We start from the raw sequence: 19,692 nt of genomic DNA on the forward strand, positions 1-19,692 counted from the left end.
AGGCGTGGGGCCAATGGGCTATAGATGTAGATATAATCAAGGAGCTACGGACAGGGTAGATCGGCCCCAAGTCTGATCGGCCCCCGAGCTTCTTTTCTTCTTCAACCTCACCACATATTCTCACATATTCTGACTTTAATTCTTTCCTTTTTTTTTCTTTTAATTGTCTATATTCTTTCGGTCATGGCGACCAAGCAACCGGTCTCTTTCGACGAAATCATCCAGGCTGGTAATCACTCCAACCTCCAGCGTTGACACCTAGCAAAATCTGACTGTCTTTTTCTCCACAGATCGTCAAAAGAAGAAGCAAGAGGAGCTTGCAAACCAACTCCTTGGAAAAAACCGCAGATCAAGCGCACCAGGATCGGGCTCTGGCGCCGGCAAGAAAGCGCAGAACAAATCACAGACTGTAAAGCCCGGAAGCTTAGCAAGCAGGATCGGAGTATCCAAGGTATGAAAATTCCACCATGCAATTATGGATGCGACCATTATTGGGGAAAATCATTGACAATCTCTCGCGTCGACATTTAGCGCTCCGCCTCAGCGACCGTGCAACCCAACAAGAACAAGCCAGCGCCCACTACAAACAACAACCGGACACGGGGTAAACCTGGCAAGAAAGATCGCGTGAATGTGGATCAGGTGCAGACAGCTTTCCAAACTCAGAATGGCCTAGGGAATGCCCGATCAGGCAACTTTGCGCAGAACAGCCGCCCGTCCGGTGGCATGAACATGACCATCAAGGGTGCCTCGGGCCCATTCATTGTTGTCGGAAGGAACTTTGCCCCTGGGACAACAGCTGCCGACATCCAGTCTGCTCTTGAGCCTATAACCGGACCCATGATCAGCTGCCAGATAGTAGCAAGTCGGCCCAGTGTTGTTGCAGAATTTGCATACGCGGAGAAGGCGGCTGCAGAGCTGGTGGTTGCCAATTTCCACAACCAGAGGGTAAATACTGTTCCTATTCAACGAGCCTGCAAGATGGGTGCTGACAAATGTTTGCTAGGCTGATGGGAGACTGCTTACAATGACCCTCAAATCGACCAAGACCATTCCTCACCAAGATCCCTTCACTGCACTCCGAGCACAAGCTGACCAAGAACGACTCCGAGCCCGTCGTGGCCCAGGCCCCCTAAACGACCTGTTAGCCGAGGACCAGGCAACCTCGCAGACTGGCCTCTACAGCGATGAAATGATGGTCGATGCGCCGCGGGATACCCAGAAGAATCAGAACCAAAGGAAATGGCGTCGTTGAGTACCTAATTTGAGCATGAGAACTTGAGGTTGGGCTAGTGCTGCTGGTGTAAGGAGTATCCACTACGCGGCATGGTCGTGAAGGTCATGCCTCTTCCTCTTTTTCTTCCTCTTCTTGCACTCTCATGAAATGTATGATATGGTCACATCAGTTTATGGTCAATTTTTAGCATTCGGAGCACACTTTTTTGCAACAGATAGCGGCGAACAGGACAAATCGGACCGAATATTAATAATGTATCAAGGGCTTTTCTTCACCATGCAGGTCAATCCGTACCCATGCTTCGGTATCACCTGTTGCTCTATCACTAGTTTCTCATCTACACCTACGTTGAAATGAAGTGAAGCTATAGGCAGCATCACAAGCTTATGACATTTGATTCTCGCAATGACATTGGAAACAGTACGTAGTCTTCAACAATACCCAAACAAGCACTCGTTCTATTCAGAAATTCCAAATACAAGATGTCTGCTAGATCAACCCCCCCTCTAGCTGGACAAGCACTTAACGCCACTGAAGCTCCAGAAAAGCAAGAAACAGATGAGGACCAAGTAACATCAGAATATATAATCAGGAATCAATCTCCAGCTATCCATACATTATCAAACTTCTCTGAAAAGGATGGTTTGATCACATAGGATTAGACTGTGGGTGGTGGCATCGCTCATGGGTGTGGTGGTGCCGCTAATGGGAGTGGAGGTAACGTCGACGTGGGTGGTGGTATCGCGTATGCTGGATCGCAAAGGGGTACATTTCCCAAAATTTCTTGTAGATCGTTTCCAACGTGCATCTCAAGCTTGTTGTCGGGCATACTCAAACAATATAGCATATGGTGAATCCAGACACCACTCAGGCGCGGAGCGGTTGGGGGAGTATTGGGAGGTACACGACTTACACCGACTCGAACGTTTACCCATTTGGGGAGCATAGGATGACCATTGGCGTAGATGTTGACTTGTACTACCAGGTTATCCATAGGAATTGAACCATTTACTGTTCTCATCATTGTTGAGCCATAGAAAGGCAGGGGGAGGCCACTCAGTCCTTCAAGAGCATCTCTGTCGCTTTGGTACATCGTCATTGTCGTGGCCCCAGTATCCTCCAAGAATGGGAGGTGCATAGTTTGTGCCAATGTGTTTGTACTGCTAGTAGCAGGATTCCGGATTGATATGACAATCTGTTTTATGTTAGTATTCTCAAATTGGTTAAATTTGTATCAGGAAAGTCTTACTTTATGCGAGGCCCAACCCGGATTGAATGGGGGCAAGGTGCAGAACACGTATAAATGCCCCGGCTTGAAGCTGTCCAGCTGTAAGTCAAAGTTAGTACTGTATGCAGATGGATATGACCATGCATTCATGCTGTACTCGCTTGATATAACAAGTCTATCCATAGATCGGGAATTAGGCTCAGATGTCTCTGGCATTTCAACTCACTCCTTCTACCCAAACACCATTCGGGCCAAGCTCCCTACTGAGAGTGTAAAATTCCTCCATATCCATTTTCTTCGGACCACCAACCATTTTACCATGTGCCCAATACGTGACTAAATCATCATCCCAGACAAGGTCCCCAGACCTGTAGGCATCCATGATGGCAATCAAGTTGGGAGTATTGCCATTGTCGCCTCCCAGCTCCTTGAAGCTTTTTTTGACCCCCTCCAGGCAATCAAGACGCTGAACAACTTCCCAGCTAAGACCCTTAGGCTCGGATTTGATCATATCTCTATAAAAGAGCACGTTAGATATTGGCATAATGCAGAGAATGCAAGATTTCCTCACGTCTGTTTCTGTTTCATCTTCTGGTAAATTTCCAATCTTTGTTCAAAAATGGCAGGCATAATGTTCTCTTCAATGCGCCTGTGGCATCTTGAAATTTGGCCGTCGATATCACTACTCCGAAGGTATTAGCAATGGAATATTCAATGCGTAGTAACAACTGGCACAAGTCTTACTCCTCGGCTAGATCTGTCTCGCTTGCAGACCATCCTTCGGGCAGCTTGGTAGGATCCGTGATAGGCACGTCGCGGGGTCCCCATACTTTCGGTGACTCAAACTTCTGAAATGGTATTTCAGGAAGACGTAGCTCATCTCCACGCTCGAGGAGATCATTTGCAAGTGCAATGTGGGGCAGACTTTGGTCTTGACCCTTCTAAATAATATATCATCAGTATATTTTGTGACACAAAAGACAAGGGGAGATGATACCTTCTTTCCTTTCTTGACGCCGGGCTTGGACACACGACTGAGGCCAGGCGGTTTTGGTACTCTTAGTCGCTTCTCGTCCATAGGAATCCCAGGCAAAAGGGCCTCGGGGGTGTCATCTTTGGCCTTTCTGCCATGGCGAGTGGTGGGCGGCATTTTGACTCAATGCTGCGTTGGGATACGGATGAAGAGGGGACTAGAAAACCCCGTGGGCTGGTATCGACAAGGTGAGAGAGATATAGAAGAATGAATTGAAAAACTCAGTCTCTAGAGGAGAGGGCTCTTATAGACTTGGGGGATCAAGTCTTGACTGTTGTCAGATAAAGACAACTCGGGATCCATGGCCTCGAGATATCAGCGCTAAACAGACGGACTCATGGACTTCAATATGAGAACAAAGCTCGCTGACGTCTAAGCAAGAGTGACAAGACAAATAACCGCTTTGAACCGAAGGTAGTATAGGTAGGAAGATGAGGAAGAAAGAAATTGCGAAGCTCTTCTAACACAAAGAAAACGCTGGACTATAGATAGTAACCAATCACTTGTTGGGAGCGTACTCGACAGTGAAGTTTGAAGGGGTAGATCAGCCTCTCTTTTTTTCTTTAGATTGACTCCATGCTGGGATATACTGCGTGTCTTGTTTCACTCTTTGATTAAACCGACTGTCTTCACAAGACCGTAGCCGTTTTTATTATCCGCACATCCTCAATTTCCTTCAGCCACCATTCGAACAAAGAAAATTCGAACCAATATCTAGAAAAATGCGAAGTCATTGGAAGTCAAAAACAATCAATGAGGTTCTAAGGTGAATTAAGTCTGGCGAAATACAATGGTGGCAATCCAAAAAAGCATGTTGGATTGAGAGCGATCTGAGCAAAGTATACTCAACACAACAGCTTTTCATTCAAGAAGATACAGTTGCTTTCAAGTTGGTCACAAAACTAGTACAGCTCTACGCGTGCGCAGATGATACTCGTACTCTCCAAAAGTTTCATCTACATAGATATTACCTCAAGGGCTGGGAAAACCTTACACATGCGGAAATGCCAATGCCCCTAAGTCATTATTTAAATGAGTTGACGTCCAAATATCTATCTTTAATTTAATTTTAGTTTATAGTAAGAATGAATTGAATCGTTTTGTATATCCTCGAAAAATCACTCCTTTGTTTTTCACTCACATGGTATTATGTCGAAAACAAGTAAACGACGGAAGTATGAAAACCCAGATCAACTAGACGAGTTATCTCACAATGGTCCCATATTCCGCTATAAATACACTTTCAAGATAATTTGATAGGTTTGTCACTAGTAATACTAGTATTGCGAACTCAAAATCTAAGCCCTCTCTGCCGTACTATCAGTGATATCAATTTGGGAAGGGGCATCGAAAAGTGGAATATGTGATTAAATAATGTATGAATGGCCAAATACGAGCCCTGATCGAGCGTCATATAAACTTGCATGTTCAATGTTTGAGAGCCATTCCATCAACTCTTGCACTATACGAAGTTAGATGGTGACGACCGATTTGCGAACGAGATTTAAACCATCACTGACCTCTAACTGCTCTTGCTCATCTCCGTTTATACTTTCAAATGCTAATAGCTTGAAAAATTCAAGCATACTCGATATCGTTGATGACAACAATACACTCCAAGGCTGCTCCCATATTTACTGATGTTATACTCCGTATTCCGTAGTCTTTAGGGCTTGTTGCTGAGCCATACCACTTTAGGACTAGCGGCCGATAGTAGTTCGATAAGTATATAATCACGTGCAGCGGAGCTTCCGCGGAGAGATTGAGAGAGAACATCTTGACTTGGCGCGATGCAACAGAAAGACTATTTGGGCCCGGACGATTCGTTGACCTGCTGCAAATAGCTCCATTATCTCAAATCCGATCACATGAACCATTACTGCCACCCAAGCACAAGTCCAGAATGAACCAAGCCTCGAGGCGCGTAGCGTCGCGTATTCTCCGCAGACCTCGCAACACAGTACTTCCAAGATGCTCAGGAAGATGGAACTCCACATTTGAACAGAGAGAATGGTCCACTCCGCTAGCGAAAACATTGGCCAGTGTCATGAAGGTACCTATACATTTCGAATTACGTCGCATTGCTTTTTTGCTGATCATTTACTTTTGCAAATCAGGTCACTGGCCCCGTGCCAATCGCAGCATTCATGCGCCAGGTTTTGACATCTCCAGATGGCGGATATTATACGACTCGAGGAGAGAACGGAGGTGTATTCGGCAAAAACGGTGATTTCGTCACATCGCCCGAAATCTCGCAAGTCTTTGGAGAGTTGATCGGTATTTGGACTATCGCAGAGTGGATGGCGCAGGGGCGGACGAGGAGTGGTGTACAGCTGATGGAAGTTGGCCCAGGAAAGGGAACTCTGATGGATGATATGTTGCGGGTGAGTGGTAGCATTTATTCCTATTTTCCTTTTACGGGAAAAAAAAGTTAAGAAGCGCACGGGACTGAACGTTACCTTCAACCAACAGACTTTCCGAAACTTCAAGTCCTTCTCTTCAAGTGTTGAGGCTATCTATCTCGTGGAAGCTAGCGGGACTCTCCGAGAAGTGCAGAAGCGGTTGCTGTGCGGCGAAAACGCTGTAATGGAGGAGACAGATATCGGACACCGAAGTGTGTGCAAGTACTTTGATGTACCCGTAATCTGGGTGGAGGATATCCGTCTTCTGCCACATGGTAAGTTATGATCTCAAGTCAGTTCCTCGTTCGTCTGATGCTCACCAAGACTATCGGTGATATAGAGGAAGGCAAAACACCCTTCATTTTCGCACATGAATTCTTTGATGCGCTTCCAATCCATGCATTTGAATCTGTTCCGCCATCTCCAGAAAACGAGCATACCAACGAGCCACGAAAGATCATGACTCCCACCGGCCCAGTTGAACTCCACACCCCGCCCAAACACGCGAATACCCCTCAATGGCGTGAGCTAATGGTGACATTAAATCCAAAGGCGGTCGAAGAGAATATCAAGGGAGAGCCCGAGTTCCAATTGACCAAAGCCAAGGCTTCCACCCCGTCATCACTCGTGATCCCGGAAATCTCTGAGCGTTACCGAGCACTCAAATCGCGGCCAGGCTCGACCATTGAGATAAGCCCTGAGAGCCGAATCTATGCTGCAGATTTTGCTCGCCGTATTGGTGGTGATTCTGCTTCCTCGCTTGCTTCTAAAAAGACCTCTGCATCTAGCCCACCTCCGTCATCACCGAAAAAGACACCATCTGGCGCAGCTCTGATCATGGACTACGGGACAATGTCAACCATCCCCATCAACTCACTGCGTGGGATCAAAAACCACGAGAAAGTTCCAGCACTCTCAGAACCAGGTCGAGTAGATGTCAGCGCGGATGTGGATTTCACTTCGCTGGCCGAAGCGGCCATCGAAGGCAGTGATGGCGTGGAGGTCCACGGTCCGGTCGAACAGGGTGACTTCCTCGGGGCGATGGGAATTGAGGAGCGCATGCGGCAGCTGCTCCGTAAGGTCAAAGACGAAGAGCACAGAAAGACACTAGAGACTGGCTGGAAGCGATTAGTCGAGAAGAGTGGTGGGTCGATGGGACAGATCTACAAGGTCATGGCCATCGTACCTGAAAATGCAGGGCAGAGGCGGCCTGTTGGATTTGGAGGCGGCATTCAAATGTAGATTTCTAATTATTTTCGTCTTGTGTTTCGAGAGACTCGGAGCCTAGACTGCTTGTTCATTTCATGTACAATAATTTCATATTCCATCAAATAGAATAGCATAGACTCGCCCTATGTACAGGAACAAACAAATAGAGCCCCTCAACCCCAATCACCGACAATGTTAGAAAAGACGCAAATTATGACCATCAATGCATCTAAGTGGTATCTCTCCCATCAAGTTCGTTAAATCTCATAAAAAAAAAGGCAGATGCATAAAGTGTCTGGAACCCCCATCATCTCAAGGCCCAACTCAATATTCCTCCCAAATATCCGCAGCATAAGCCTCGGTCAGCTTAGCATCATTGCCATACTTCTGTTGCCATTCCACAAACCCACCCTCGAGCACAAATACTTGCTGCTTCTGGCTCTCCTCCGCACCAAGAGTGCTCTCGCGCTCCCGCGCATAGCGAAGGGCAGCAGAAGGACCACGTTGCTGACTGAGTGCACAATGAAAGACAACCATTTTCTTGTCTTTGAGAGTCCGGATAAGCTCGGGCATGCGCACGTCCAGCGTTGAGCTAGGGACCCAAGTTGATGAGTGGATATGGCCACCAATATGGTCTATTTCAACTGTAAGCTGATAATTCGGAAATACATGGTACAAGGGTAGGTATTTACCTGAGTCTCGGACGTCGACGATCGCTAGATTGCTTGGTTCACCGGTTGAGAGCAGGGCCGCTAGAACATCGCGGCCCATGCGGGGGAGAGTTGCGATTGAGATGGATGACATTCTTTTTTTGGTGCAATTTTGGTGAACTTTATATGCCAATAGAGCGACTGAAGTTGAAACGAGAGAGATATTTGTAAGTTCAAGAGATTTGCAGGTGTGATATTCGAGATCTCTAGCAAATGCCCCCGAAGCATGTGGCACGTGACCTACAATTTCCTTTCCAATCGGGGGAAGATGATTTTCCGCTACGGCAACTTCGAGCATCTCCGACGAGCCTGCGCGCCCATCTCGACCAATCTCTCCCTCCCAGGCTCAGGAGACAGTCCAACTCACCTCCATATACCTGCCATTTGGTACGAGCTAGTCCAAACAAAATGGACTTCCGCCTTCTGGCCCGCAGCCTCCGGGCCAGGCCAACCCCATGGCTCCAACAGCAGACCCAGCTACACCGTGTTGGCTTCCTCACCAACGGGGTCCGCTACAATTCCTCCACCTCATCACCAACCCCACCTTTTAAGCCCACACCTCCCACCGACCAGCCAAGCACAGCTCCGGAGGCCGCGAAGCAAGCCGAAAAGCCGACATCCAACCCCGACAAGTCAACCACAGCTGCCCCCGAAGCCGTCCCCCAGGCCGCACAGCAAGCCCGCAAGCCAGTCTCTGACTTCGATGATATCCTCAGCAGACTTGACCTCAACAAGCCCCGAGAAGCACCCAGCAGCCAGCGCCGGATCTTCTCAGACTCGCTTTCCCGGGCTGTCGGCGAAGGCGCACAGAGCAGCTACCGGGCGCGGTCTCGGGTGCCTCTGCCTGCACGCAAGGTCGAGCTGAAGCTTGGACCGACGCTGGGTCGTCAGGTTCATGTTGAGCCTGAGCGTGGTACTGATTTGGGTGGTGCGCTGCGCAAGCTTCAGGCTACTCTTTCGCAGAATAGTGTTCGACGCGATGCTCACGATCAAAAATTCCATGTCAGAAGGGGTATGGTGCGCAAGCAGAAGAAGATGGCGCGGTGGAAGAAGCTGTTCAAGTTCTCATTCCAGGGGACTGTGAAGAAGATTCAGCGTATGCAGGCGCAAGGTTGGTAGTTTTATGCACGCTCTTTTGCTTTGGGCCTCTGTGCTGCGGCTTGTCTACTCGGCTTGTATGTATATACTGAAGAGGCTGGGGGTGTGGAGGATGAACTGAGTGGACCGGGTGGCATTGGCCTGAAAATTGGTGTTTTTTATTGTTACTTGTACAACTATTATCTAGGTACTTGATTTTTGTGTTGAATTTGGCTCTTGCATTAGATATGGAATGCATCGGATTTCTTTGACTCGATCCCTTGGAGCATAGCATCATGATATGTCCATAGTAGAGCACAGGCTTTTTTGCCAATGGTCAATTCTGCCTCTCGAGTAAGGTACACTGTACACCTCGTAGGGGTTACTCTATACCCAGGGTATACACCCATTCCTCTCGGTTTTACACATCAATCCCTCTTTCCACTTGGGAACCCATATCCACTTCCAACCCCGTTCCCGTTCCCGTTGCCATTGGGAGGGCCAGAGTAACCACCGTATCCATTATTTTTCCCTCCGTTGCCAAAGACAACGCCAGGGCCCTTTGCTCCACGCGCGGGAGTCGCACCCAAAAGTCCATCACCATGCCAAGTGGCCCGCCCACGCCCGCGCCCACCATTACGCTCCCAGAACAACGCAACCAAAGCACCAACAGAAGCCGCCATAACAAAGAATACCAGCTTAGAAAAGAATGATCCAGAGCTCTTCCCAGACCCTGTTGCCAAAGCCAGCCACGACGCAGAGGCAGGCCGCACCGGCCACCCAATACTGGCACCGCCTTCCAGCCACGCAACGTGGAAAGAGAAGGTAAGTGGCTCCCCACGCACAACCTTAGTGCCGTGTCCAGCAGTCCAAGGCTCGCGCGCTGCCTGAGCAAGAGCAACAGACTCCTCGTCCTCGTCGAGCTTGGCATTCTTGCCGGTATTGTCAAACTCGGGAGTCGAGTACGCAATACCACCGACCACAAAGCCAGGCTGTCCAGACTGACCGGGCCTGGTCTTGGTGTTTTGTTCTGCGGCCGCGTCCGAGGCCATGTTGTGCATCACGACGTTCATATCCGTCCAGATGTGCAAATGGCTCAGCTGGAGCGTGCCTTGTAGCGCGACTGTGAGCGGCGTGAAGGGTGGCCCGTTGTCGGCTAGTGCAGAAAGGGTGTCTGCTTCTCCGGACTTCTGGTCCGAGTCTTTGTCCGCGTGCGCTGCTGCGCCAGCGGATGGTGTTAGCGGCGCTGTTGGCACGCGGCAGGTCATTGGTACATCTGAGTGGACGTAGAACTCGAGGAGATGATAGAGTTCATCGGAGAGGGAGTCGATGGTACATGTTATTGTTTCGGAGATGCCGTAGTGGAGAGAGAGAGGGCGGGCGGTTTCGTTGCAGGTCACGAAAGGGACGTATTGGAGTTTACCGAGATTATCGGTGACCTGTATGTTTTCACATTTGCTATTAGCTTTGGAAATTTTGGGGTCTGAGGCATTGTCTTCCTGTCAGGAGACGATAGACAGGCCGGTGGCGCTTACATGTTCTCCTTCCCTAAAATGTTGAACAAGCAATGGTTAGCCGTGCTCTGGGAATTGATTGGAGACTTATCTCACATTGTCCGGTTTAAACATGACACCGGAATGTCCTCTCTTAGTTTGTATCCCTCGCTGTTGTCATTTGTCTTCCCCGCAAGTACGTTGGTTGGCCACAATGCGCCTGTCAAAGACAGCAGCGCCACCGCTGCAGAAGACGGGCTCAATTGGCGTGTGGGAGACATTGTTGCTTTTCTTGTTCTGTTTGAATGAGAAGAGAATGGCCGTCCCGCGCCGGCAAGTTTCCAGAATCCGAGGATTGCACAGAAGTCAAGGACGGAGTTCTACCGCGTTGCGGAGTTGCGGACAACAAAGCGGGTTTCCCCTTGCTTTTCCAACCTCCTCCGGTACTCCCAATTGCATGTCGAATCCCTAATGCCTTTATCATACAAAGTGACTGCCAATACGATTACTTGGTTACTTGGTAAAGGAAATTTGAAGAATCTTTCATTTCATTTCAAACCAAGAGAAATATGTGGAAAATCGTTGCTCGTCAAAACTACACATCCCACGGCCCGTCATACAAGACCAAAACACTCTAAGACAGGTTCGCCTTCTGCTTGAAAGCAAGCAACAGGCCACTGGTTGAGCTGTCGTGGTCAGCACCCGCGCCAGCAGTCTCCAGCTCGCCTTGGATGTTCTTGGCAAGAGCCTTGCCCAACTCGACACCCCACTGGTCGAATGAGTTGATGTTCCAAACAGCACCCTCGGTGAAGGTGACGTGCTCGTAGTAGGTGATCAGAGCACCCAGAGTAGAGGGAGTGATCTTTTGAGCCAAAATAGAGGTAGTGGGACGGTTACCCAAGAAAGTCTTGTGAGCAACAAGCTCCTCAGCAGCGCCCTCTGCCTTGACCTGAGCAGGGGTCTTTCCAACCATCAAAGCTTCGGATTGAGCAAGGAAGTTAGCAGCCAGCATGCGCTGGTGCTTGCCACCCTCGACGGGGTTGTGCGACTCAGCCGCCATCAAGAAATCAGCAGGGATGAGCTTGGTGCCTTGGTGGAGAAGTTGGAAGAAGCTGTGCTGGGCGTTGGTGGCAGGCTCACCGAACAGGATGGGTCCGGTGGTGTACTTGACGTATTCACCAGTGCGAGTGATGGCCTTTCCGTTACTCTCCATGGACAGCTGCTGTAGGTAGGCGGGGAAGCGGTGCAGGTACTGATCGAAGGGAGCAACCAGGTGGGTCTGGGCACCGAAGAAATCACTGTACCACACGCTCAGCAAACCACCAAGAGCGGGGATGTTCTTCTCGAGGGGGTCTCCCGGAAGTGCTTGTCCATGGCCTGGGCACCAGCCAAGAATTGGTGGAAGTTGTCGTAACCGATGTATAGAGCGACAGAGAGGCCAATGGCACTCCATACGGAGTAACGTCCACCCACCCATGACTCGAATCCGAACATGTTCTTGGCATCAATGCCAAATTTGGTGACCTCGGACTCGTTGGTCGACAGGGCCACAAAGTGCTTAGCAATGTGGGAATCTTCCTTGGCAGACTTGAGGAACCAACTCTTGGCGGTGTTGGCGTTGGTGCAGGTCTCTGCGGTGGTAAAGGTCTTGGAGGCAATCAGGAACAGGGTGGTCTCCGGGTCGGAGTCCTTGAGCGCCTCAGCGATGTGGGTGCCGTCAATGTTGGAGACAAAGTGGAGCTTAATGTCGGGGTGGCCGTAGGGCTTGAGAGCCTCGGTAACCATTACAGGGCCACTAGTTACGGATGTCAATTCCAATTCCTGTTGAACCAAGGGCAAGAAAGCTTACAGGTCGGAACCACCGATACCAATGTTGATGATGGTGTTGATCTTTTTGCCGGTGTAACCCTTCCACTCGCCGCTGCGGACCTGCTCGGAGAACTCCTTCATGTGCTCCAGCACGGAGTTAACCTCCTCAACCACGCTCTTGCCATCAACCTGCATGGGCTCATTGGCAACATTGCGCAGAGCAGCGTGGTAGACAGCACGGTCCTCGGTGAAGTTAATGTGGTCACCACGGAACATGGCATCACGGAGCTCCTCAACGTTAGCCTCCTTGGCGAGCTGGACCAAAAGAGAGACAGTCTCCTGGGTAAGGAAGTTCTTAGAGAAATCGAAAAGGATCTCTGTGTTATCTACTGTGTTGGCAAACTTGTGGCTGAAGTTCTCGAAGCGCTTAGGGTCTTTTTGGAACTGATCCTTGAGGACTAGGTTGCGTCCCAAGGTAGTGTGGTGCTCCTGGAGCTCCTTCCAGGCAGGAAGGTCGCTGGTTTGCGAGAAGCCGGGCATGATGACGATGAGGGGTTCTATGAGTAGAGTGTCAGTGCGGGGCAATCGAAATACAGGCACAAGTGAGGTTCAAGATTGAAGTATTGTAAACGTACATGAGAGGTAAATGTGATGATAGAAGAGAGTGAAGAAACAAAAAAAGGGCAGGAAAAACGAATGGCGTCAGTCGCATCCGGCGCGTTGGGGTCCGAGGGGGTCGTGGGGCAACATCATCATTGCCGCATTCGGCTTGTTATTTCACGTTTATATCCATTTTACTTGTTTTGACCGTTTTACTGCTCTTTTTCTTATTGGAGCCTTTTCAATTGTAATTTTCTCCTTTCACTCTCCGTACTGAAATGTGTGTACCCGGTATACCAATCGGGCCATTTGTAATCTTATATTAGTAGGCTATTGTTTTTACTATTCTTGGCCTGGTCCAATTCGATTCCAGACCTTTTTTTTTGTATAGCGGGACATTGGAAATTCACCGGCTATAGCTTTTTGTTCCCAGTCGAAATGGTCCTATTCTCAAGGAAGCTAATGCGTTAAACCGCTTCTCAAGATACTGGCTACTGCGAGTCTACATGCATTGTAGGGTTCCTTCCAGCCCTCCTAAGAGAGATGTGAGTCCCAGATATCATGCTGGTTATTTTGAGAGTGAACAGAACCCTTCAGATGTCGAGCACAAGCTACAATATAATAGATGGTGCATACAGACGGAGTAAGGGTAGTACTCCGTACAACATACAAAATGGCCTATGCACGTGCCACATTTCAAAGAGTTCGGGACAATTCACCGCTGATCTCACCGCCCGTGCTTTTTGGGCAACCGATCTTTGAATAGAAGCCTTGATCAACCTCACTTTCTCAGTACAAGGTGACATCATGTACAATCCTTACCAAGGTAAGCATTACTTTCTCCTTGAGCTTTGAGAAGGCCTTGGTTGTCTGAAGAAACTAACTCTTACATAGCTCCAGGTCTTTATGGACGCGCTCCTGACTATGGTGCCTATGGTGCGCCTCCAGGCATGGGTGAGTTCGCTCCTTTCCGTTGGTTTCATTTTCAATTTAGGCTGACTAGCTTCAGCCCCTCCTCCAGGGATGGCTGCGCCAGGCACTGCTGCCCCTCCTGGCTTACAGCAAGCAAATACCCATCCAGGAAGCTTCCCGCCTAACTTCCAGCCGCCTGCGAACATGCCAAACATCAATTTCTCTGCACCGGTGATTCGCCTAGGTACCTCGGGTCCAGCCAAACCTGCCGCTCAAGAGAGTGGTCGGGATCGGGGATCTGATGCTCCTGGGCGCCGCGGTGGTCTGGGGTCAATGGGAATGGATACCCAGCGCCATGGTCGCGATACCATGATGCAGCTTCAGCCGCCTACTCGTGATGAGATTGTCCGCACACTTTTTATTGGCGGTATTACTGAAGGTGCAGGTGGTGATGATGGCATTGAGCGTATTCTACGATCTACTGGTATCTTGCGTCGCTGGATTCGCGCCACAGATGCTGATGAGAAACCTTGCCGGTTTGGCTTTGCCGAATATGATGACCCAGAGAGTCTTGAAGTCGCAGTTGAGACCCTGAAGAACGTGGAAGTGCCGGTCAAGAGACAGACACCCCGCGCCGAGGGTGAGGAGGAACAAGAGGTCGAAAAGAGCATGCTCCTGGTGCGTACAAACTTTCTAATTTGCCCTGACATACGTATTCTAACTTGATTGATAGGTCGTCGTCGACGAAGGTACCCTCACCTACTTAGAGCAATTCGAGTCTAGCCGAGCAGAACAAGATCCCGAGGAGCGCCAGGCACGTTTCACCGCTGCCCGCAAAAACCTTGACAATGTTTTGTCGAGCCTTTTCCACCCCGTGGCCCCTCTTCCAAAGGAGGAAGTGTCGGCCCTTGATCGGGAAGGCGACAGTGAAATGAAGGATGCCGAGCTCGCGAAGGATGGGGAAGTGGTCACCATTCCCATTACAATTGAAGATGAGCTAGCCGATATTCCACCTGAGATGCGCGCCAATGTGGCCAAGGAGATCTCAGCTTTCCGTGAACGAAGCACCCGCCGCGACATCGAACGTATGAAACGCGAGGAAGAGATCGAGTCAATGGAGCGTGCACGCAATTCTGGCTCTCGGATCAATCGACTTGCTTCGCCTCCGGTATCTGCTCCCAGTGGCCCTGCAGCCGGTATTAACGGCATTCCATTGGGCCCACGGGATCGCAATGTGTTGAACGCACCTTCTGGTCCGAAGGCGTTCGGTGTGCAGATTCCCAAGGATTATCAGAAGGGAGTTGCTTTTGTCAATGGTGGAGCCCTCAATGGAGTCTCTATTGACCGCGAAGACGAGGATTCCGACGCCAGTGATGAGGAACTCGAACGCCGCAGACACGATCGCCTTAATGCTGAGCAAGAGAAACAATTCTCGGACCAAGAGCGTCGCTGGCTTAGTCGTGAGCGCAGCCGAACTGCTGCTCTGGAGCGTGAGAAGAAGCGCGAGGATGAGGAAGACGGAAAATTGCAGGCGGCGCACGATGAGATGGAAGCACGACTTGGCGCTTGGGACGACGATATCGAGGACAACCGGAAGGCGGTCGATTACTACGCAGACCGTGGTGCCTGGCTCCGGAACCGTGCAAGCTTCCGTGCTCGTGAGGTCAACATCGATGATGCCGATCGCGCCGCTGAGGATCGCGAGCGTGTGCAATCTGCCAAACAACAAGAGCAGGCTCGCGGCATGGCCGACGACTTCCTTGCCCGCCAGGCAAAGGAGCTCGAGACCCGTCCCCAGGAGGCACCACGTGAACCCCAACGCTTCAAGCTCTCTCTTGGAGCCGCTGCGCAGAAGGCCCAAGCCGCCACCAGCCGTCGCGCAATGGCCGATGTGGAAGGTCTGCTGGAGGACGAGGAAGAACCCGTTGCTACAACCCGTCGTCCACTTATTCCGATCAAGTTCGATTCTGCGGCCGAAGCTGCAGGTCTCACGGATGAGGAACGTGCTCAGGCGGCCCGTCAACTCGCAGCCGAAATTCCTGCTGAGAAAGACGGCCTGTGGAACTGGGCGGTCAAGTGGGAATTTGTGGACGATGCTGTCATCAGTGACCAACTCAAGCCATTCGTCGAGAAGAAGATCGTCGAATATCTTGGTGTACAGGAGCAAATGTTGGTCGATGTGGTGGAGGAGCATGTGCGAAAGCATGGATCGCCTCAGGAGTTGGTGGAACAGCTGGCAGAAGTAAGTGTTCATCCGTTCTTTGCCAGCCAATTTACTGACCGTGATTCCCTACTTATAGGCATTGGACGAAGAAGCCGAAGTCCTTGTTCGCAAGCTTTGGCGCATGATCATTTTCTTCTCCGAGAGCGAGAAACGAGGCCTGTCCTCTTGATAGGGTTCCATACAGCACCATCACAAGGCTCCATGTCTCTAGGCTTCACTGAAATACATATACAGAAAGGAATAGCTGTGTGGTTTTCTCTCAAATCGCATGCCCTCCGAGGCTTTTCCAACAAAATTGGTCTAGTCCGCAAGTAGATGCAACCTTCCCACGTAGCATGGGGTAAATCACGGAGCAGCTCCGAATATACTGCCTGGGCTGTGATTGGTGGAATTACGTATTTTCCCGGTAATTAGAATTCTCCGCCAATGAGAACGCGTCGACGGCAAATGACAGAGGAAGAGGGAGGGGCGCAGGATAAACTGGAGATGGCGCGGGGGAATATATTTGGCGGTTTATACAGCGTGGAATCCGTCGTCGGTCTTGGAACTCTTCTCTCGATATTTCTCTTCACTCTTCATTGTCTTGGAGCTGCCCGAAAAAAAGGTAGAGATCGAACTCCAAACCCAGATCTATATATCCTGCATTTCTAGATTGACCACTCTGTGTCTCTAGAATTGACCTCCAGCATTCTTGGTAGCCATTAAAAGGAGCAAAACCTATTTCTACCAATAACTATTCACAATGGTCAAAATCACTGGCTTCACCACGCGGGACGTGCGGTTCCCGGTACGTCAATCTTGCCTCAGGAAATTTCCATATGTCCAATGCATCCAATACTGACAAGCCCGCTATAGACGTCACTTGACAAGACCGGCTCAGATGCTATGAACGCAGCAGGTGATTACTCTTCCGCCTACTGCATCATCACCACAGACTCAGAATACACCGGACATGGCATGGTACGTGACACCACATCACCTATCCGGAACACCCCAATTAACCCAATCCCCTACAGACCTTCACAATCGGTCGTGGCAATGAGATCGTCTGTGCAGCGATCTCTCTGCTCGCTCCAATGGTAGTTGGCAAAGATCTGGATGAGATGACCGCAGACTGGGGCAAGACCTGGCGTTACCTCGTCTCCGACAGCCAGCTGCGTTGGATCGGCCCCGAAAAGGGCGTGATGCACCTCGCTCTCGGCGCTGTCGTCAATGCTCTCTGGGATCTGTGGGCCAAGACTCTCGGCAAGCCCGTCTGGCGCATTGTTGCGGACATGACCCCGGAGGAGTTCGTCCGTTGCATTGATTTCCGCTACATCACCGATGCCATCACCCCCGAGGAAGCTATCACTCTCCTGAAGGAGGTTGAGTCCGGCAAGCAGGATCGTATCAAGGAGGCTGAGGCTAGTAAGGCTGTCCCTGCTTATACTACTAGTGCCGGGTGGTTGGGATACAGCAAGGAGAAGCTCAAGTCGTTGTTGCAGCAGAGTGTTGAGCAGGGATATAGACATTTTAAGCTCAAGGTTGGAGCTGATTTGGAAGATGACAAGACTCGCCTGCGTATTGCACGTGAGGCTATTGGATATGACAAGGGTAATATTTTGATGGTTGATGCCAACCAGGTATGTTATGCTCCCCGAGTCCGATTTAACCACACATTCGAGTCATGCTGATAATGAGGGAATGAAAAGGTCTGGTCCGTCCCCGAGGCTATCACCTGGATGCAAGAACTTGCTGAGTTCAAGCCCTGGTTCATCGAAGAGCCCACCTCCCCTGATGACATTCTCGGCCACGCCGCCATTCGCAAGGCCCTGGCCGACACCCCCTACGGCACCGTTGGCGTCGCCACAGGCGAGATGTGTCAGAACCGCGTGATCTTCAAGCAGCTTCTCCAAGCTGGTGCCTTGACTGTCCTTCAGCCCGATGCCTGCCGTGTCGGTGGTGTGAACGAGGTTTTGGCTATTCTGCTGCTGGCACGTAAGTTCGGCGTTCCTATCGTGCCACACTCCGGTGGTGTCGGTCTGCCAGAGTACACTCAGCACCTGAGCACAATCGATTATGTTGTCGTCACAGGCAAGAAGAGTGTTCTCGAGTATGTGGATCACCTCCACGAGCACTTCATCCACCCATCCAGCGTTAAGGATGGTTACTATTCTACTCCCTTAGAACCTGGATACAGTGTTGAAATGAAGGCTGAGAGCATGGATGCTTTCGAGTATCCTGGCCAGGAAGGCAAGAGCTGGTGGAGATCAGAGGAGGCTAAGGCCATTATTGATGGGCCCCGAGTTGTATAGATTTGGTGAAGGGTTCAGTGTGCGGTGTTTTTAGATGATCATGTGTTTACGTATTCATGTCAATAGGTTTCAATAAAAATAAGATATAGTACTTACTCGATCTGAATCGAGTGGATGTAAATACGCGGCTAGTTGACATTCAATCAAACATCTGACCAAGACAGGCTAGGATGGTGGGGTTGCTCCTTGAATATGGAGCTTTGCGAATTCATTGACAGATAGGGATCCCTAAAATCATCAAATTTGTTGGGTAAACGCGAGACAGCTAGCGCATTTAAGTCAGAATCCCAGAAAGCTATGATACATGTTACAGGTCATTGTAGAGGAGCCTGAATGGACGCCCAGTGGGCCGGTCCTAGAAAATACAAGGGAAGCGTCTCAATCTGGAGAAAGCGCCAAGAACAAACTTTCAGACGCCCTGGAGGTTCAAATGCTCATCGCAGATGAAGGCATGGAGTATGTGTAGTGTGCTTGGAGATGAAGGGGTATAATGAGAAGTTGGCATCATTGCCAGATCAGCGCCACTGGATACCGAAGAGCTTCAAGGCGCTAGTCACGTTGGGCTTCTCTGAGGCCTTCTCGAGAATGATGCGAGAGTGTCCTTTCACATCCAACGCGAGGAGCTGGTACTCGAAATTGCTCTTATCCAATGGCTTCATCATGTGCACGATGACTACACCGGAGTTGAGAGGACCCTCGACCTAGAGGCCACGGTTAGTATGCGTATTCTAAATTGACCAGAAAGGGGACCATACATGGAAATGCATGCGAAGGTGCTCGCGACCCAATCGATCCTTTTCAGTTGATGATCTAGTCACTGTCAGCATTTCGGTTCTATGGCGAGGATTATGCAGAACGATAGGACCTACGCAATAGGCTTGTTCCGCGCCCACCGGCTCGACGTTTGCTCGCCATATGCCTTGATCTCTCTTCGATCACCGAGTAATTTTATGCATTCGGGGTCATCTTTAATACGCGCTACCGCTGTTTCAAATTGCCATGTCTTGCTGTTTGGTGACAAAACCTCTTGATAGAAAAGTACGCAGACTCCACCCTGATGATTTCATGTAGTCAGCAACTATTTTCCAGATCCTCATGAGTGGCTGCAGTTCATACCGTCAGCACTGCTCCAACCAACACGATAACGAAGTTGAAGGATTGTTGTGTCGTCCGCGCAAGCTTCTCTCCTCGACTCAAATCGCCCCACTTCACTCTCCCATCGTCGGAAAAGACTGTGACGGCTTTCTTTTTGGGTGAAAGAATGTGAGGCCCGCTACCTATGTTGTTTTGCGTGGCGTAAAGCCGAGTGATCTGTGTCTGTATGCGGGGAGAGGGTCGGAGAACAAGAGATGCCGGCGATAGTCGGGGAAGAGCGCGTATTTGGATAGAACTCATTGTTAGTGATCAAAACCGAGTGTCTTGGAACCGGACGGAGTATTTCAAGTCGAATACTAAACTCGATCT

The 19,692-nt window shown here is 50.0% G+C and overlaps 10 protein-coding genes across 10 annotated transcripts; 5 read left to right on the plus strand and 5 right to left on the minus strand.

Moving 5' to 3' along the window:
- Window positions 1-183: 183 nt before the first annotated feature.
- N7500_004243 (RNA recognition motif domain-containing protein) lies at window positions 184-1,255 on the plus strand (the record flags this gene model as incomplete). The annotated part of the gene is made up of 4 exons (XM_056675389.1): window positions 184-229; window positions 291-451; window positions 532-948; window positions 1,007-1,255. The coding sequence occupies 4 exons, from the start codon at window positions 184-186 to the stop codon at window positions 1,253-1,255; spliced, it is 873 nt and encodes a 290-aa protein (XP_056535914.1).
- Window positions 1,256-1,919: 664 nt separating this feature from the next.
- N7500_004244 (uncharacterized protein) lies at window positions 1,920-3,615 on the minus strand (the record flags this gene model as incomplete). The annotated part of the gene is made up of 6 exons (XM_056675390.1): window positions 1,920-2,432; window positions 2,487-2,564; window positions 2,692-2,980; window positions 3,037-3,147; window positions 3,210-3,406; window positions 3,463-3,615. 6 exons carry the CDS (start codon window positions 3,613-3,615, stop codon window positions 1,920-1,922), a joined length of 1,341 nt encoding a protein of 446 aa, XP_056535915.1.
- Window positions 3,616-5,168: 1,553 nt separating this feature from the next.
- N7500_004245 (S-adenosyl-L-methionine-dependent methyltransferase MidA) lies at window positions 5,169-7,142 on the plus strand (the record flags this gene model as incomplete). The annotated part of the gene is made up of 5 exons (XM_056675391.1): window positions 5,169-5,223; window positions 5,298-5,551; window positions 5,616-5,882; window positions 5,971-6,175; window positions 6,241-7,142. Coding segments are annotated over 5 exons (1,683 nt in total), but the record flags the coding sequence as incomplete, so codon positions are not given.
- A 291-nt stretch (window positions 7,143-7,433) lies between these two features.
- Window positions 7,434-7,913, minus strand: N7500_004246 (phosphatase YCH1; the record flags this gene model as incomplete). Its single annotated transcript, XM_056675392.1, has 2 exons — window positions 7,434-7,744; window positions 7,802-7,913. 2 exons carry the CDS (start codon window positions 7,911-7,913, stop codon window positions 7,434-7,436), a joined length of 423 nt encoding a protein of 140 aa, XP_056535917.1.
- Window positions 7,914-8,227: 314 nt separating this feature from the next.
- Window positions 8,228-8,938, plus strand: N7500_004247 (mitochondrial 37S ribosomal protein bS21m; the record flags this gene model as incomplete). Its single annotated transcript, XM_056675393.1, has 1 exon — window positions 8,228-8,938. One exon carries the CDS (start codon window positions 8,228-8,230, stop codon window positions 8,936-8,938), a length of 711 nt encoding a protein of 236 aa, XP_056535918.1.
- A 386-nt stretch (window positions 8,939-9,324) lies between these two features.
- N7500_004248 (uncharacterized protein) lies at window positions 9,325-10,670 on the minus strand (the record flags this gene model as incomplete). The annotated part of the gene is made up of 3 exons (XM_056675394.1): window positions 9,325-10,335; window positions 10,432-10,444; window positions 10,507-10,670. 3 exons carry the CDS (start codon window positions 10,668-10,670, stop codon window positions 9,325-9,327), a joined length of 1,188 nt encoding a protein of 395 aa, XP_056535919.1.
- Window positions 10,671-11,023: 353 nt separating this feature from the next.
- N7500_004249 (glucose-6-phosphate isomerase) lies at window positions 11,024-12,738 on the minus strand (the record flags this gene model as incomplete). Its single annotated transcript, XM_056675395.1, has 3 exons — window positions 11,024-11,668; window positions 11,710-12,184; window positions 12,239-12,738. The coding sequence occupies 3 exons, from the start codon at window positions 12,736-12,738 to the stop codon at window positions 11,024-11,026; spliced, it is 1,620 nt and encodes a 539-aa protein (XP_056535920.1).
- Window positions 12,739-13,605: 867 nt separating this feature from the next.
- Window positions 13,606-16,103, plus strand: N7500_004250 (uncharacterized protein; the record flags this gene model as incomplete). The annotated part of the gene is made up of 5 exons (XM_056675396.1): window positions 13,606-13,624; window positions 13,693-13,752; window positions 13,808-14,388; window positions 14,444-15,952; window positions 16,011-16,103. The coding sequence occupies 5 exons, from the start codon at window positions 13,606-13,608 to the stop codon at window positions 16,101-16,103; spliced, it is 2,262 nt and encodes a 753-aa protein (XP_056535921.1).
- A 573-nt stretch (window positions 16,104-16,676) lies between these two features.
- On the plus strand, window positions 16,677-18,228 carry N7500_004251 (L-fuconate dehydratase; the record flags this gene model as incomplete). Its single annotated transcript, XM_056675397.1, has 4 exons — window positions 16,677-16,721; window positions 16,790-16,894; window positions 16,951-17,556; window positions 17,626-18,228. 4 exons carry the CDS (start codon window positions 16,677-16,679, stop codon window positions 18,226-18,228), a joined length of 1,359 nt encoding a protein of 452 aa, XP_056535922.1.
- A 515-nt stretch (window positions 18,229-18,743) lies between these two features.
- Window positions 18,744-19,623, minus strand: tim21 (the record flags this gene model as incomplete). The annotated part of the gene is made up of 4 exons (XM_056675398.1): window positions 18,744-18,929; window positions 18,984-19,038; window positions 19,098-19,282; window positions 19,345-19,623. 4 exons carry the CDS (start codon window positions 19,621-19,623, stop codon window positions 18,744-18,746), a joined length of 705 nt encoding a protein of 234 aa, XP_056535923.1.
- Between the last annotated feature and the right edge of the window lie 69 nt (window positions 19,624-19,692).

Source organism: Penicillium coprophilum (genome assembly GCF_028826855.1).
Source record: "Penicillium coprophilum strain IBT 35676 chromosome Unknown utg000002l_segment0_segment1, whole genome shotgun sequence".
Lineage (NCBI taxonomy): Eukaryota > Fungi > Ascomycota > Eurotiomycetes > Eurotiales > Aspergillaceae > Penicillium > Penicillium coprophilum.